The sequence below is a fragment of the Myxine glutinosa genome, chromosome 9, assembly GCF_964187855.1.
Source record: "Myxine glutinosa chromosome 9, kmMyxGlut1.1, whole genome shotgun sequence".
Taxonomy (NCBI): Eukaryota; Metazoa; Chordata; class Myxini; order Myxiniformes; family Myxinidae; genus Myxine; species Myxine glutinosa.
This window is the reverse complement of record NC_136269.1, coordinates 46055539-46075140: the sequence shown is the minus strand read 5'-3', so window position 1 is coordinate 46075140 and position 19602 is coordinate 46055539. Positions and strand designations below refer to the sequence as shown.

General features: G+C 42.7%; 1 protein-coding gene across 1 annotated transcript in view; it reads left to right on the top strand.

The window, feature by feature from the left end:
• TANGO6 (transport and golgi organization 6 homolog) overlaps nt 1–19602 on the top strand; it is a gene marked incomplete in the record, with an annotated part of 435716 nt that overhangs the window by 208462 nt on the left and 207652 nt on the right. Inside the window, 1 exon segment of the mRNA XM_078784327.1 lies at nt 11912–12031. Within this exon segment, the coding sequence (XP_078640453.1) occupies nt 11912–12031 (120 nt within the window).

Here is a 19602-nt window from a genome sequence, read left to right as displayed (position 1 = left end):
AAGCTATTGGACAAGTCCAGATGTTAATTTCTCAAACTTACTTTGTAGATGTAAATTCGCAACTCCATCAAAAGAAAGTAAAAGTTTTTGAGGTTTGGCAATGTGGGAATACTTATACTTGGGCCAGAGAAACATTATCTGGTGGTCATAACCTGACCAACTAGGATTTCAGAATTACCAATTGAGTTACTGTTTTAGCATCCAAAGTGGGATATTGAAGATTTTGAATTTTTTATCAAATACAAGACCAGTGTTCATGTTCAGCGTGGCAGCACCTGCCAAACTGCCAACTAAATTTGGGAGCTTTGCTTTTTGACGTTGCAATGTTTTCTTTTCATCCGTTCCACCATGCGCATGTTTTTGATCTGGTTCCGTCCAGAAGATTTGTTAAATAAAATATATGATCTTATATCCAATTACTTAACGTACTTTGATTATTGGTTCACGAGTTATCAAACAGTGACCACTATATTCGTCAAATCGAGTTCAAGCTACATCTTCTCTGAGGGAGTTGGTGGAATCTGACAGGGGTTTCGATATTTGGTTCGGCCAATGTCATGTGTCTAGCCCCACGGAGCTCGATTTTTCATTTTCGCCCCAAGGTCAAGGTCACAAGGTCACGAAATTTAGAAAAGTCGATTTTTGATGGTTTTATTACATTGTTCGCTTCCTGATAGGGTGAAATGTCGTACATGATCTTATATTATCACATACATCATGAAATACACGTTTTCCAACAAATTTCAGAATCTTCGACCTTTGACCTTTGAAGGTCACAAAGGTCAAATTTTCAAAGTTGTCGGAATCGAACCGAATTTTCAGTATTGTGTAGCTAACCAAGCTCATAACTGATTATACATTATTTTCTATCTCATTTCAAGGTCAGTAACCTTCGTTTTGACATTTCTGGGCCTGTTTCGGTTATAATCCGTCCTTTGTCATTGAATACCGCTCGCTTGTGAACCATCGTTGTCTCCTGACATGTTTGTCGTAAAACTACAAAGTAATTTAATACGTTTCTAATGCATAATAATGTAATTACAAATGACTTTTTAGCTTGGACAAGATCGGTTTCAATCCTTCAGCTATAAACTTTCATCCTGGTGTTTCGCATGCAGAACGATACATCAGTGCGTCGGCTGATCGTCAGGACGTTAAACCGGACGACCCATTTGCCATCACTGGTCGTTGATGAACGTTAAATATCTCGCCGTGTCTTTCGAGAAGAGTAGGCGAGCTTTTGCCGTCACCCTGAACAAATTACGAATCATTGAATATCAGGCCTGGCCAACATTCTTGTGAGGTCGACTGGGTCCCAGAGCTTGGGGGCTTTTAGTTACCAAAAGGTCTGATGGGAGTTGTTTCTACGGTAGAAATATCTGTAGAATTCAAAATCCATTTCTGCCAAAAATCTACTTGGACGTTTTCCCACGATTTGCTCTTGAAGTGGGGTACACCTCCCCACCCCCCACCCCCTCCACCCCCCACTCCCCTAACTGCAATATCGCGATTTTGCGTCACATCATATTTCGGTTTTGTACAGTTTTGACTTGGAGAGCTGTAAAACTGTACTGATACATACAAATAAGGTTTCATATGAACAAGTGTCATCTCCTGGTTCATTTTCTATGCTGGACTGCCTGCTGTTCACAATATAATAGGATTGATAAGGTTATTTGTGACTGTACCCCAATCTTCATGGTGACACTTAAAAAATGTGTATTAGCTACTTTTGTATTTGTGTAGAATGCATATTTTCAAATTAAATGTTGATTATGGTATATTATAATGAAGTAGAATCTTTCAGTTGTAAACATTAGACATCATCCATATGTTTGTGTGACATCGATGGAGGAAGATCTTGGACTCTTTACTGATGGGATGCGTCTACAGCAACACCAAATTTGACCAGATGTGGGATGTACACTCCAAAGCACTCTGCAATAGCCAGAAAGCATGGTACCGTATTTTAGTATGACCACCACAACCATCACCAACAACATGCTACTTTCAGCCTTAATTATCTGGTATACTGGAAAGAAAATTCAACATTACATAAGCTAGAACACCAATACCATCACCTAAGCATCATCGGTAAAACACATGGAGGGGGAGGGTGGTTGGAGGGGAGGTGTACCCCACTTCAAGAGAAAATTGGGGAAAAACTTACATGTAGATTTTTGGCAGAAATGGATTTTTGAATTATACAGATATTTCTACCCGAGAAACAACTATAGGACCTTTTGGTAAATAAAAGTCAAACACCTGCCTCCCCTCCCTCCGGGCTCTGGGACTAGGGGAAAAAGGTTCCCCAATCAACTTTACAAGAAGGTGCCAATTGTTGGTGCCTTGAAAGAAGTAGGAGTAGTAGTTAATGAATGAATGAATGATCATTTTAAGGCAATTTTCCCCGCTAGAGCGGGGGTTAGCCTTGCGGGCCCCATGACAATCATGGTTCCCTGTTTGAGGCAATGTTTTTATGGCCGGATGCCCTTTCTGACGCCAACCCTTGGTCACGCTCTTACGATGCGCAGGGATACGGTGTACCTATTCTAAGCCGGGGTACACACCGGGATCATTCATCCCAGCAAGCTGGTACTCAATTTGCCGACCTCAGAAGGATGACAGGCTGAGTCAACCCCCCTGGTGTTAATTTGGCGATCAACCGGGATTCGAACCGAGGATCCTAGGATCCCAAGCCGGCACCCTAACCGCTAAGCCAACACCAGGCTGAGTTATCTTATTATCTTATCTTAGCTGAGTTAATGGGCGACCCTGACCGAGCATGCAATTTTCCCACACATATGATTGCCACTCTCTTTCCGTCAATGCTTCCGGGGCACTTGCTGCCAACCATAGGAGCACCAACTGCCTGAACATAAGTGGGTCTTCCTCCAATGGGCGGACAAATCCATGTCCTGTATGACAAACACCACTGGGGGCTAGTGAAGCAATTAAATTAATGAACAGGAAAATTGGCATGCTCAGTCAGGATCGTCCAGATAGCTCAGATGGCAGAGCACTGGTACGGTTATCCAGAGGACCTGGGTTCGACTCCTGGTCTGGGCATGTAATTTTCCCACATATATCAATTTAATTATCTAATCCTGTTCATTAATTTAATAGTAATTTATTGCAGTGACCTCACGAGAAGGTGGGAATAGTTGGGGCCATTAAAGGAAGTAGTAGTAGTAATAACTTATTGTACTATAGCAAGAATACTTGTAGTAAATATTCCAACGTTGATATCTTGCAGTCGTGTGTGCTTGTGTGTGCTTCACCCACCCACCCACTGTTGCAGTGTTTAGATGCTGCCAAAGCAGTTTAGGGCTTTCTAAGCATTTGTCAGTGCAGTAATTTGGTATTTTTCGCCTAAGGGATTAGCAGATACTCATTGGCCTACTAGCTTTTCCAAAGGCATCTGGGAAATTTTTGCATCATAAGTGTTACCAAACAGGACAGCTACATACCTGAACATGCCCTTCTAATGGACGTTGTACTCGATGATGCAGTGCCCCCCGCCCCATATGCCCAGTGCTGTTATATGTTGATAGTTGGATTCTGTTTTATCGGGAATCAAATCCAGACGAGGCAATTCGGAAATTGATATGATGCCTCTTAACTTTCATGTGAGTCCCTGGAGTTATATGACTTATGAAAATTATGCAGTACAATTAATAAAGTGAAACGTATGCCACGCTTTGGTCAAATAAATTTTACAGATAGTTTTAGGATTATTTTTGTGTTTTGTCTCCCATAAAGCAAGGACTGCTTGGCCTAATGGTGGTTTAACGTAAATAAGTTGTGGTCACAATGCTGCTCTATTCATCAACTCGATGTTGGACCAATTTCAACAATCAGCCTGTAAGCAAAGCCACATTGGCCTAACATTGGGCCAACTTTTACATCCTGAATCGGGTTGAGTGCCACATAATATGCTTGGTCTGGGAATATCTACATATTACATACATATATGCAAAAATGGCTGGAAGTTTGTCTTCACACCATCGTCCTCCTACTCACTTTTTTCCATGTATCCTGTGAATCTGTTACCTCTACCACCGAAGGTGAATGGTTATGTTTTCGCCACTGTTTGTCTGTCTGTCTGTTTGTCTGTCTGTGAGCAGGACATCTCAAAAAATTAAAGACGTAGTCAGATAAAACTTGGTGGACAGGTTGTGTATGACAAGGCCAAATTTGTTTGATTTCGGTGAATATCCAGATCTGAGATTTTTTTTTTTTTTCAAGCTGTTGTTTCATATGCAGCCTGTGGCTGCTGGTTGCATCCATTCCTGGAAGTGCGGCTGTGCCACTGATGCTGTGCCCCTATTACCAATAAGATGGTATTCATTTGGCCGACCTCGAAAGGATGAGAGGCTGAGTCAACCCATCTGGTGTTATTGTCCCCCGTCGTACTGCGGAGCGAAAGGGGAACTATAGTTTTCCCGTGCGTGCGTACGTGCGTGCGTGCGTAAGCGAAGGACCGTAATCGAATTTGGTGTGTGGGTGCAACCCACGTCAAAATCCAAGATGGCCGCCGCCATGCATGTCTGATGCCATGTATGTCTGAACCTTGTGAGTGGAATATCTTGAAAAATAAGCGAAGTACCAACTTCTAATCTGGTGTGTGGGTGTATCTACACATAAGGAAGAAGGCTATTGAAAATTGGGTCGCCACGTCAAAATACAAGATGGCCGCCACCATATATATGTCTGAACCTTGTGAGCGAAATATCTTGAAAAATAAGCGAAGTACCAACTTCTAATCTGGTGTGTGGGTGTATCGGCATAAGGAAGAAGCTTCTTGAAAGTTGGGTCGCCACGTCAAAATCCAAGATGGCCGCCGCCATGTATGTCTGGACCTTGTGAGCGGAATATCTTGAAAAATAAGCGAAGTACCAACTTCTAATCTGGTGCGTGGGTGTATCTCGGCATAAGGAAGAAGCTTCTTGAAAATTGGGTCGCCACGTCAAAATCCAAGATGGCCGCCGCCATGTATGTCTGGACCTTGTGAGCGGAATATCTTGAAAAATAAGCGAAGTACCAACTTCTAATCTGGTGTGTGGGTGTATCTAGGCATAAGGAAGAACGCCATTGAAAATTGGGTCGCCACGTCAAAATCCAAGATGGCCGCCACCATATATATGTCTGAACACTGTGAACGAAATATCTTGAAAAATAAGCGAAGTACCAACTTCAAATCTGGTGTGTGGGTGTATCTCGGCATAAGGAAGAACGCCATTGAAAATTGGGTCGCCACGTCAAATTCCAAGATGGCCGCTACCATATATATGTCTGAACCTTGTGAGCGAAATATCTTGAAAAATAACGAACTACTATCTTCTAATCTGGTGTGTGGGTGTATCTACGCATAAGGAAGAACGCTGTTGAAAATTGGGTCGCCACGTCAAAATCCAAGATGGCCGCCGCCACGTATGTCCTAACCTTGTGAGCGGAATATCTTGAAAAATAAGCGAAGTACCAACTTCTAATCTGGTGTGTGGGTGTATCTAGGCATAAGGAAGAACGCTGTTGAAAATTGGGTCGCCACGTCAAAATCCAAGATGGCCGCCTCCATGTATGTCTGAACCTTGTGAGTGAAATATCATATCATAGCATGTTTTCTGCGTCCTCCACTTTGTCAACTCACATCACTTCCCCGACGGGGGACCTAGGCGTAACGCTTGTTTCAACAGCATGACAGGAGCTCAAACTCAAGACCCTAAGACAGTGTTTCTCAGTCGGATTTACCAGATGATCCACCCATCCTGTGATTTGGTCGCCGCGACCTCCTGTTTATCCATACAAGGGTTAAATAAAAACCAGAGCGATGGGGAATAAAAAAAAACCCCCCAATTTCCTGGGGAAAATACTGGGGTTATTCAAGTGGGTGGTGGGGGAGTTAAACCCAGGAAGGGAAACAGAGCTGGACCAATTATTGTGAACCCTGACTTACAGGAGTAAGAAAAAGTCTGGAATATGGGCCATTTTTATATCCTTTTTGCACAGAACATGTACATTTGGGGACTATTCTCATCAGCGAACATTGTAGCTCGCTTTCAACATTGATCAGCCTGTTTCTGAATTTAGTTTTGTTCACTACTTCGCTTGAGAATGCAAGTTCACATGGGTAAGTCATTGGGAACATCACTACGACTTGTGTAACTACTCAAGTACTTTAACCTCCGGAAACCCACTCACGGCCCACTTGGAGGTCACGACCCACCGTTTGAGAAACACTACCTGAAGATCTTAAGCCAGCCATCTTAACCTTTAAGCCAACACCAGGCTTAATTTTTCAAAGTGATTCTTCACCATTGAGAGATAGGGCCAAAAGCGATATATAGAGAAGCATATCTCAAAACATTGCGGATGGATTCGGAAGATATGTGGTGGACAGGTTGTGTGTGTGATAAGGAGAAACTGATTAGATTTTGGTGAAAATCCGGTTCCGGATCAGGATCTGGCCCATCAGTGGGATATAAAATGTAAGCTGGTCAGCCTGGTGGAGGTATGCGCTCCACCAATAGTCCAGTCAATCTGTAATTTGACCTCAAGCAAATTGCAAAAGAAATACTTTTTTAATAAACATGCTTAGTAGTATTGCCTTAATGATATATCAAAAGTCTAGAAAAGTCTAGAGTGCGGAAACAGTTTTAAAAACGAAATAAATTTGACGGATTTTGCGTGCGACTTTTCGGCAGAGGTCAGATACAAAATAGTTTGAAATCTAAGGAAATTTGGTTTTCAAGCTATGCTAATACAAGTCTGTATCAAGGGCTGTCAGGGGACACTTTTTGGTTGACAAGGCCCTTAATGCTATGCTGATTTCAAAGGCATTCAGAGTACCCTTGTTTGAAGAGCATCAACATGACGACATGTCCAATGACATCAGAGATTCAAATGAACATGATGTTTCTGATGTTATGCCTAGGGAACCAGATATTGCAGATATTCCTCAAGTCATAGTCTCTGAAAATGAAGCAGCTCAAGGTCCTACCAGGATAATCAGCAACAATGTCTTGTCAGAATGTATTGAACTCTATGAATATCTACTGAAAGGAGACGTTACTGCAGAGTCAGTCTGTATGGAGAATGTTGTTGACAAAATGAATGAAAAGCTTGTGTGTGAAAAAGTAGAACTCATTCATCATCGCACGCCATCTCTTTGGCTTCAGTACATGGATATGATAGACATACTCCACAAGTTTATAAAAGCAGAACGTACAGGGAACTGGCATCTTCATCTTCAGTCTGTACAAGACATGTTGCCGTATTTTGCTGCTGCTGGACACAATTTCTATGTGAAATCAGCTTACATGTACTTGAAAAATATGCAAAATCTAGAAGCAGATCACCCTGAAGTGTACACCTGATTTGAATCTGGACACCATGTACTCAGGAGAAGTGATCGTTTTTGGGCTGGCTTATCTACAGATCTTGTAATAGAGCAGGTTTTAATGAGAAGCATTAAAACAACAGGTGGATTGACTAGAGGACACGGAATGTCAGAATCTCAGAGAGCACAGTGGTTACTCTCCAGACCAGCTTGTGCAGACATCAACATTGCCATGCAGCAGTTTACAGACACTGAATTCTACACAAGTGAACAGCACAAAGAAGACACGCCAGCAAGAAAATCTAGAGATTACAATGACACCAAGACAATTTTGTCTTTCCTTGAGGATAGAAATCCATTTGCAGAGGATCCAACCCTTTGGAACATAGCAACTGGTGTGACAGCAGATGCAAGTGTAAATGTTGACAGAGCAAAATAAGTTGGCCTTCGTGTCCTCAAATCAAAGGTTTCTCAGAATGTACAGAGCTACACCTTTAAGAAGGCAAACCAAGCTGTAACCCTTGGAGCCAAGACAGCAGTGAAGGTAGATGGAGAATCAGTACAGGTTGACCCTCAGCTCCTGTTTCAACGTTTAATTACAGCAGCTAATGGCCTCTTTGATGACCTCTCGGAAGTCTTCACTTATGAACTCTGTAGCTTTCCTTCTTCATTGTTTGACTCATCTGGTCTCCTCAGAGAGGCACAGAAGCCAGCACTTGCAGATGCAATATGGACTTTAGCCGGATATGACATGGCAGCACCAAACGTAGAAGATCTGCATCATGTTTTTGACGGTGGTTCTCTGCTGCAACGCATACCATGGCCCCAAGGAGCTAGTTTTGCATCCCTCTGCAAATTGTATGTAGAGTATGTCTTGAAGTACTCAAACCCCACAGTTGTTTTCGATGGGTATTGCAATGGCCCATCCACAAAAGACCATGCTCACATGCGACGCACTGGTGGAACATACGGACCTGAAGTCAGATTCACAGAGGATATGCATCTCAAATCCAAGAAGCAGCAGTTTTTGACCAACTCCGCAAACAAACAACGTTTCATCAATCTGCTCAGCAAGAAGATGGAAGAAAAGGGAATCAAGACGTTACATGCTACTGGTGATGCTGACCTGCTGATTGTCCAGACTACAGTGTCATCAGCATCTGCAAACGTGACAGTATTAGTTGGAGAAGACACCGATCTTCTTGTGCTTCTATGCTACCATGCAGACATCTGCTCAAGAGATATCTACTTCAAGTCGGAGGCCAAACAAACAGCTGTTAAGAAAAAGCGTGTGTGGAACATCAGATGCATCAAGCAAAGACTTGGCCCTGAAATATGTTGTTTGCTCCCATTTGTTCATAGCATAACAGGATGTGATACAACATCTCGTTTATATGGAATTGGAAAGGGAGCTGCATTGAGAAAACTTAAAAGTGACCCTCATTTCAAGCACCAAGCTGAAGTATTTTCCAGAAAGGCATCAAAGGAGGAAGTCGTTGTGGCTGGGGAGAAAGCACTTACCTGTCTGTATAATGGTAATCCTGGGGAAGGCTTGGATCTATTGAGGTGCAGGAAATTTTGCAGCAAAGTCATGACTAATACCTCATTTGTCCATGTTCATGTCTTACCGCCAACGTCAGCAGCAGCCAGACACCACAGTCAGCGTGTTTACTTGCAAGTTCAGCAGTGGATAGGGCAAGATGGGGATTTGATTCCAGAGGACTGGGGATGGATTACAGCCGGTGACAGACTTCAGCCTATCCATACCCACTTGCCTCCAGCACCAGAGAAACTACGGAAGATCATAAGATGTAACTGTAAAACAGATTGTGACAGTCGACGCTGCAACTGCAAGAAACATGGTTTGCAGTGTTCAGTTGGATGTGGAGACTGTCGTGGCATCAGTTGTTCAAATGCACCTTCTGTTGACCTTCAAGCTGACCTTCACGGGGAAGCATAGACATTCCTAAGGAAAAGGAAAGTGAAAAAGGTAGTCCACATTATGAAGAAGTTTATTTGAAATGAGATTAGGCTGTTTAATAGATGAAATGATAATCTGATAACACAGTGATGTATAATAACAATCGGACTGTTTCATATCAAGGCGGTTAAAAACCACATACAGGGTGGGTCAAGGAAAACCTAATTTTGAAAATGTTCCCCAAGCTGAATGTTTCTAGACTTTTTATATGTCATGTAGGAAACAGTTCTTATATTGAAACAACTAAAATACATTCTTTTGCAATTTGTTTGAGGTTAGCATATTTTCAGTCATAGATTGACTGGACTACAAGTGCTGCTCTACTTCCCTCTCATTCCCTTGTTCTCATGCTCTATGAACCTCCCTTTCCTTTACTTCCTTTTTTTTCTCCTATTTCATTCAATTTGTCAATTTTTTTCTCAATTTACTCTCCACCATACTTTCTGTATTTATGTGTGGATGATACTTACCTCCTCCACCAAAGGTGGACAGAGTTTATGTATTCACCCCCTGTTGGTGTGTCTGTCTTTTCCTGTGAGTAGGATATCTCAAAAAGTTATGGATGGATTCCGATGAAACTTGGTGGACAGATTGCGTGTATGACAAGGACGAATTGGTTAGAATTTGGTGAAGATCCGGATAAGGATCTGGATGCGAGAATTTTATTTCTCTGCCGAAGGAGTTGCCAGAGGCATTGTTTTCGGGTTGTCTGTACGGCTAGCTGTCCGTGCATCAGTCTGTCTGTCGTGCGTTCGTCTGTCCCTCCATGATAGGTTTTCGTTACCGCAATAACTTAAGAACGGCTGAAGGGATCCAAGTCAAACTTGGTACAAGTATGTATGATGATGTATGATTGTAAGATGAACTGATTTAATTTTGGAGTCAATAGGTCAAAGGTCAGTGGTCATGTTAAGTGAAAATTATCTTACCGTGCTAACTGGTGAACCAGTGAATGGATTATGACCAACCTTGATATGTTTGTACAATGATGTAAAGATGAACTGATTAGATTTTGTGGTCACGAGATCAAGGGTCAGAGACACAGTGGTCATGTTAGGTAAACAAATTCTGTTACTGCGTAAACTTGTGAACCAGTGATGAGATTTTGACCAAACTTGGTATATGTATATATTATGATGCAAACATGAACTGATTGGATTTTGGCATTAAGAGGTCAAAGGTCAGAGGTCATGGCAGATAAACATGTGATACTTTAGAACAGTTGAAGGTATTTCAATCAAACTTGGTACAAGTAGATTCTAGTTTGGAATGTGGGTGGAGGCATATCGGTCGACGTGGAGATTTTGAAGTGTCGTTCTAGTTTAAGTGATATTTCACCATTGAGAGATGGGGCCAAACATGATGTGTAGCATGATGCATCAAAAATTATGGGCAGGTTATGACAAAACTTGGTGGATGAGTTGGTTAGATGACAAGAACAAGCCGATTCGATTTTTATTCAGGTCCGGATCCAGTTCCGGCCTTTCAGTGGGATACATAACGTAAACATACATAACGTTATGCATTATGTTTGCCACTCTGTCAAAGCGCCTTTGGGCTTCTGGAAAAGCGCTATACAAAATAAATGAATTATTATTATTATTATAAACTGTTCAGCCTGGCGGAGATATGCGCTCTACCCCGTGCTGTTCTAGTTTAGAACGTTTTGAGCTTAATCACAGTGTCTTGTGTAATACAATAGCCAAGTCATTTGTGAGATTCCTGGTGGTGTATCATTTTGCAGACCTAGACTGTTAGGGCAACCAAGTTGAATAAGTTTTGCTTCCTCAGTATTTATTTATTTATTACATGTGCACATTGGAGGGTGGTGGGAGTGGAGAGTGTGGGTGGTAGGTCATTTGATTGGGGTGGAAGGTAATTGAAAATTTTTAAATTGACAAAAGGAAGGAGAGGAGAAGGGAAGAAGAGAAGGGAAAGCAGGTAGAGCATTGCAGTAATGTGAGAAGAGGAAAGGGGCATTTTGTGGAATATGTGGATGTAACAATTATAAGGCCCCAAATATCATTAAATTGAACCTAATGTATGTCCTTAGATGGCCTTGAACCCCCTGCATTTTCTGCTATTTGCCCATTCCCATCTTTGCCAGTACGCACACATTCATCTAGTTACCTCTTTTGAAATCCTTAATTTCTGCTCACTTCCACTCCCTTTCCTCATTTAATTAGCTGGTATAACCACTTCCATGTGTTTTGTCCAATCCTGCTCTTTTTCTTCAGTGCTTCAAGGTGGCAGCACACCAACGTATTTTGGCATTTCACATTCCTAGCTGTGATCTTTTTCTGTCATCATTAACCTTCCTTTCTTTTGCCTTATCTTGTTCATATGTACGAGTTCATATGTCTTGTTCATATGCACGTTCATATTTTTGCCTTATCTTGCTCGTGTATCCAATGTCTTCATACTCTCCACTCCGTTCGTCATTATCACACGATGCCACTGTCATTGCAATACCTTTCCATCCTCTGCAGTTTGTTTATTTCATGAACCTCAATTTTGGACAAATAAAATTAAACTCTTGTACAGGATTGGTGTTGAGCTGTTTACTTCTGTCTATGTTCATCCTCCAACAGATTGTGGAGTTTGTGGGGCTGACTCTGGAGCGAGGAATTATTTCTGGAGAAGCACTGCACACAGAAAGCCTCAAGCTGGCCATGGGACTACTCGCTGCTTTGTTTACGGGTGAAATTGAGGTGAGCATTTACTCACAAAGTCACATATAACAGTTCTATCACTTTTCTGATTTTTATTTTTTATAATGGAAATCTCTGACTCGTGGATATCACACATAGGAGACGGACATTAGGAGACCTCATCGTAGTTTTACCTCTATTGCAAGGAAATGATGTGATTGTGCAGAAAATATAGAATAAGCAATTTGAACCACATGGGATTCCAGAATCATGAGTTATATGCTCAGTTGGGAATGCCAAACAGGTCACCAACCCAATAGGCCAAAGTCTTGTATGACCAAAATACCAAACACCGATAAACATTTTCAACTTCTGCATAGCAGAAAGTGGACTAGGTTTAGCTGTAATGTTTACTTTGTTGACATTCATCCGAATTTGGTCTCTACGTGATGATGCCTTCAATAACTGAAAACATCACAAGTCAGGCAGTAAAAGTTAGCTATTTTGAATACCCCATCATGTGAGCTGCAGTGTCCAGGCCCACAGGAAATCACCTTTTCGGCAATTTCCCAGGAACAGAAATGACCTATTTCTAGACTTCTAGCAGTATGATGATATAATAATATGTCGAACGATCATGATAGTCTTTGTGAGAGCACAATGCAACAGTCTGTGCAATAATTAACACAACAATGATACATACTTTATAGATAACATTTTGTTTTATTTGATTTGTAAAATTTTAGTCAATTTAGGTGATTCATGAATAATAAAAGCATTGATCCTATTGACGCTGTTATGCAGTTTTAGGTGTTTATATTATTACGTGTTACCTCCCCAAACCACGGTTACGGTGCACCTCAGAGTCTGGAGCGGGAACACGGCAGAAAGATTTGTTATTTTGCCTGTTCTAATAAACCCTGCTAAAACCACACCAATGCAATTGTAGAACAAAACAAGTAATTGTATTAAGAATTCTCACATACGCAATAATAACACGATTAAAGTAAGTGCAATGAAAATGTCAATTGCATCAAATGAACAATACAAATGATGGTACCATCATTCCCCAATGAAGCAATAAACTCACGACACGCCAACGTGAGTGGAATGTAACATTCCCCAAAGTTCGTGTACGGATCCCCACGCTGGTTGGAGATCGAGGTTGTGCAGAATGGCAAAACAACAGGCAGGTATTGGCGCGACTGTAGATGAGAAGTTACGAGGTGAGAGGTCGATATGGGAATTGAGCCGATATGGAAACCAACGGCAATCCACACAATGAGGTCGATATAGAAATCCAACAAAACAAGCTGCACCAATCGGACCACCTCGTCGAGGATAAAATGGTGTATCAGCCTGTAATGGAGACGCTGGCTCCCTCCAACAATGACTCACTCTTGGTGATAAAACGTGAGTCGCAGGTGTAATTGCACTCGCAATATATGACGATGTCACGGGCAGTCCCTTTCACGGGAAACCTCAACACATTCGCGACCGATATCAAAAAAGTCCGCTGGCAGCCTCGACACGCCTCACAGCTGTCTCCTGCTCATGGCCGTCTCCTCCCCTCTCCTCTTCCAGTTTCTTTGCCGCGTTTTCCTGTTTCCTTCACAAACATTTATTTTTACCTTTTACTAAAGTCATCTCCATTTCACACAAAAATCTTAACAACAATATTACCTGAAACTAAAAATCCTACAAGTAAATAATCAACAACAATTGTAGAAGTCCTTCCTTGGCACACCTGAGCTCCTCACCACATATAAGGCTTTCATCTGCAGCTCAATGGAGTACTGCTCTCCCCTCTGGGCTGGTGCTCCTACCTCACACCTAGCTCGTCTTCACACTGTTGAAACCAAAGCATTCAGAATCATTGGAATCTCCCGCGATAACGCTATCTCCGAGGGCCTTTCACTTACTCATCGCAGGCAGGTTGGTGGGCTTTCCGTCTTCTACCGACTCCTCTCCAGCCTTGATCCCCCAGCTCTCTCTGGGCTCTGTCCCCCAAATATTCCTACAGGTCGCACAAGATCTGCCTGCAACCCTCTCATGGTTAAACTGCCAAAATCAAGACTCTCTGCTCACCCTCACTCCTTCATTCCTCTTTTCTCCCGCCTCTGGAACAAACTCCCTCACTCTCTTCAATCCCACTCCTCCCTCCAGGTCTTTAAAACGGCTGTTCACCACCATCTCTTATCTTCCCCAATCCAAAACCTTGATCTTTTCTACCCCCGCTAATTTCACCCCAAATCCACTTTTTGAGGTGCCGACTTCTTTCCTGGAAGTCCTTGGTGTCCTTGCGTTTTATGCCTATCCTGCCCCCCCCCCCCCCAGGCCCTCTCCCTCCCACACATCTCCCGATGTCCCTGCTCTCAAATGTTATGTTTGTGCTTCCCCTTCTCTCCCCATCTTGTCGACCGCTCCCCTTTTTATATACTTTGTTTGCTTGTTTGTTTGATTTGTTTGTTTGATAAATGTTAGCTCTTTCACGAGCCTCGACTCTGTATACAAAAAAAAAGAAAAAAAAAGTGAGAAATCAATAACAATATCTCTTCTGCATTGTAATTAGAAGATGCCATTGTAATTTTATTGGTTGGGGCAGCTTGTGACAACGAGTCACTCCTGACGGTATCACTCAGCTAAACTTGTGCAGGTTCCCCTTCTTGAAGTGCTATTCATCACGAGTGCCACAATTTGCAAAATATCTGTCATTGTTGCACAATATTTTCATCTCTTAATATAATTAAACACCAAGAAAAATATGTACAGAAAGATATACTTTAGTATGCCTTGACAATGACTGACGTTGCTGCGCCATGCATAATGTGGTTGTTCGTGCAGATAATACTTTTGCAGCGTATTTTATCTTGTAAAAATCATTGCATAGTGTTTTAGAGGAGTCTCCTAGTATTGGGTGCCTGGCTCACCCAGTTTATCTTGAATATATAATAGCTGTAATAAATGCTTGTCGATAATAATGAGTATTACTCATGGAGTGATTGTACATAGGGACAAAACAATGCACACTATATTATGTTACACGTGACACTATATTATGGTACACATGACAACACTATATTATGGTACACATGACAGAATTGATAAGATAATGCAATGATGGATAATCCGATTCCAAATTTAAGACATTTCACAATAAGTATTGGATCATGATTCAACATGTATCGTGATACGTATCCCATCATGACACAAGCGGCTCATTACAGCCCTACCTACTTCTTACACCAAGAATCTTAAGATATTTGACAGATTTGCAAATATATAGCATGATGTCCCTTTCAAAATACAATAAATATGCGAATCGTCTTATCAAGTATTATTTTACTGACAATGCTGTGTGGTGTGTTGAATTTTGTGAACCCGTCATTTTGATGAGCTTTTCCCCGTGTGTGTGTGTGTGTGTGTGTGTGTGTGTGTGTGTGTGTGTGTGTGTGTGTGTGTGTATATCCCTATCCCATGGAAGTTACACTCACAAACTGCTCACGACGTACCAGGCTACGCTTCTGCAATTTAATAAATCATTCGTGTAAGACAATGACATTCTTTTGCTCCTTCAGCTGACTGTTTCACTCAGTTTCAGTAACACACACAGTAACACAAACACACACACACACAGAGTAACACACACACACACAGAGTAACACACACACACACACACACACACACACAGTAAGACACACACACACACACAGGAACACACACACACACACAGGAACACGCACACACACACAGGAACACACACACACAGGAACACACACACACACACACACACATAGTAACACACACACACACACACACATAGTAACACACACACACAGGAACACACACACACACACACACACACACACATAGTAACACACACACACACACAGTAACACACACACACACACACACAGTAACACACACATAATAACACACACACACAGTAACACACACAAACATAGGTAACACACACAGTAGCACACATAGTAACAGTGTTTCAAGCCTCACCGATGGAAATTCACTCCTGCCTTTGTTCGTCCTCATTCGTCACGATTTGTGCACCCGTCGGCATGACACAATGGCATTTTGCCTTAAAGTACAGTAACATACACACACACATAGTAACACACACACACACACACACATAGTAACACACACACCGGCAGATGTGTATATACCGATCTCGTATAGCGAGATGCGTATATTTATCACCAGCACCGATCTCACATAGCGAGATACATTTTACCTGACAAAGTAAAAAAATAAAAAATATGTCAAAGAAAGAAAATCAATCTACACGCAATACCCCATAATGACAAAGCGAAAACGGGATTTTAGAAAGTTATGCAAATTTATTAAGAAGAAAAAACTGAAATATCACATTGACACAAGTATTCATACCCTTTGCTATGACACTTGAAATTTAGCTCAGGTGCCTCCCATTTCTCTTGTTCATCTTTGAGATGTTTCTACACCTTCATTGGAGTCCACCTGTGGTAAATTCAATTGATTGGACATGATTTGGAAAGGCACACACCTGTCTATATAAGGTCTCACAGCTGACAATGCAGATCAGAGCAAAAACCAAGCCATGAGGTCGAAGGAACTGCCTGCAGAGCTCAGAGACAGGATTGTGTCGAGGCACAATACCGACGAGTTTTGTAGGAAGCCTACAAAAAAAATTCTGCTGCATTAAAGGTTCCCAAGAGCACAGTGGCCTCCATAATTCTTAAATGGAAGAAGTTTGGAACAACCAGGACTCTTCCTAGAGCTGGTTGCTCGGCCAAACTGAGCAATCGGGGGAGAAGGGCCTTGGTAAGAGAGGTGACCAAGAACCCGATGGTCACTCTGGCTGAGCTCCAGAGATCCTGTGTGGAGATGGGAGAAACTTCCAGAAGGACAACCATCACTGCAACACTCCACAGATCTGGGCTTTATGGCAGAGTGGCCAGACGGAAGCCTCTCCTCAGTGAAAGACACATGAAAGCCCGCTTGGAGTTTGCAAAAAAGCACCTAAAGGACTCTCAGACTGTGAGAAACAAGATTCTGTGGTCTGATGAAACCAAGATTGAACTGTTTGGCCTCAATTCTAAGTGTCATGTCTGGAGGAAACCAGGCACCACTCATCACCTGCCCAATACCATCCCAACGGTGAAGCATGGTGGTGGCAGCATCATGCTGTTGGGGTGTTTTTCAGCAGCAGGGACTGGTCAGGGTTGAGGGAACAATGGATGGAGCAAAGTACAGATATATCCTTAATGAAAACCTGAAACAGAGTGCTCAGGACCTCAGACTGGGCTAAAGGTTCACCTTCCAACAGGACAATGACCCCAAGCACACAGCCAAGACAACGCAGGAGTGGCTTAGGGACAACTTTGTGAAGGTCCTTGAGTGGCCCAGCCAGAGCCCTGACTTGAACCCAATCGAACATCTCTGAAGATGCGTTTTACCTGTCAAAGTAAAAAATAAAAATAAAAAAAAACACCAGAACGAGAATCCCAGCCTTGCTTAAATAAAGGCATATGTACACTTAGTTATAAAATCGCAAGATATGGTAAATTTTGTCATATTTCACTCCAGATTTGAACATTATTTAATCTACAGCATCCAATCCTCACATCCAAATCCAGATTTTGATGATATGCTTCAATTATGTAATGATAATATAATCGATCGTGTTTCCAAGGAAAGGCACGTTTGAGCAGGTTGAAACAAAATGGCGGTTGAAGAACCCAGCGAGGTGCAGTGGGCTGACCAACATGGCGGGCCATGGAGGTCCAGTCTTGTGATTCGGTTGAATGTTGCCGAAGGCAATCCCATCCCATTTTGTCTTGCGCTGGTATCCCTAGGATGCTCCAAAACTTGCTGCCTGCCTGCAATGTTCATTTCCGATCGCCCAGTGCGCCTTCGACCAGAATTCTCCTTGTTGTGGTTGAAGCTAGTGTCATGATCTTGGTATTTTCTAACATTCGCCCAGATGGTTTTGGCTGCTGGAGGCTCCCGTTCTGGGAAACGTTCCCTGAACGCATCACGAGTTTGCTGCAAACTTCCAGTTTGGTGAAAGGTCGTAACCACGATGGTCCACTGTTCAGTCGTAAGTTGAACCATCTTTTCAATGACTCAGACTGTCTCTAAACCCATACACTGTAGGCCCATCTTAAATATCCATCTTAAACAAAGGATGACGCAACCGACGATTACCAGACCAGCTTAACAATTTTACATAATCAACTTGGAAGTCGACAAGTAATGCTTCCATTTCAAACTGTCTTGCACCGATTAGCCAAACTTGTAAAAATGTGATTTGAACTTGTCATTTTCAAAGAACATGTACTCGGTCATGTGTGACAGCAATGATGCATGGAAGGCACCAATGGAAAGCTGAGGATCTCCTCATAATTGGTAAACCACATGTAAATTGTCAACCTAAATAACCTTTGCATATTAACACCTTGAATTCGGATTACCTTTTTTTTGATGTGCACTGCATATATATATAATAATACATATTGTTACAGACGTGGCTTGGATGTTATTTACCGAGCGGTTTTATGGTATGACCACGTCTGCACAAGTTACCCGATTGTGCCCGAACGTTGACTAATCGCGCTATGCTAGACCAATGAAGGAAAAAGAAGACACACGGCTGGAATTAATACGACACGACACCAGGGATACGGTTCTCAAAGGTTGTTATTACAATAATGCGGAAGGTTTAGATTACAGGGACAAGAGGGAAACATAGGAAGGTGGGCACTTAAACACAATCTTATATTATTCCCAACAGACGACAGATAAACGGGACAAGGCTCACTCACACGGGGTTTGATGCAAAGGAAGCGGGTAGCGATCGCTCCAGGTGCACCTGGGCTCAGGGCAGGATCACGTACGGTCCAGTTTAAGAGATGCGGTGGAGGTATTGCAGCGCTCGAGGGGTGGCGACTTCTCTCTCCAGGCTGGGGGCGCATCTCACGTCACATCCGGCGCGGGGCCGCGTATATCCGGCGGGGAGTGACACGCCCTCGGCTCGTTAGCTCCGCCTCGTGGAATCGGCACGTTGCTTCTCATTGGGTGCGTGGGGGGGTTACTGGCTCCGCCCCTGACGAGGAGCTGACAGCCAGCCCCTTCGGGGTAACGCCGTGGAGCGTATGGTCATGGCGGGTAACCGAGCCGGTGTGAGGACGCACACTCCCCGCCCCTCTGTTGTTGTAGTCGTAGTTGTAGTTGTAATTGTTGTTGTAATTGTTGTTGTTGTTGTTGTTTGGGGAAGAAGATGGGAGGAGGTATGGGAAAGGTCCTAAACTCACTACTGATGCCATATAATCACATTCTGGTGCAACGAAGAGTCATAATTAATGGAAACGAGGCCTTAACTGACATAGAATAAGAATAACTAGGAAGATGTCCGAAAGTTGTCTACGTGTGGTGCGGTGGACCTGGGCACGACATTTAATGGGGGAATAAGGGGAAGGTCGGCTCTACTGATTGTTATTTACATGCAATGGGACTAGGGAATGGGGGATTGGGGAAAGTTGGGGGGTATTGGAGAAAATAGGGGAATATTTACAAGCGGATATGGAGGCCAAATTCCATATTCGCAACATTGCACCCTTCTCTACCCTCGGGGC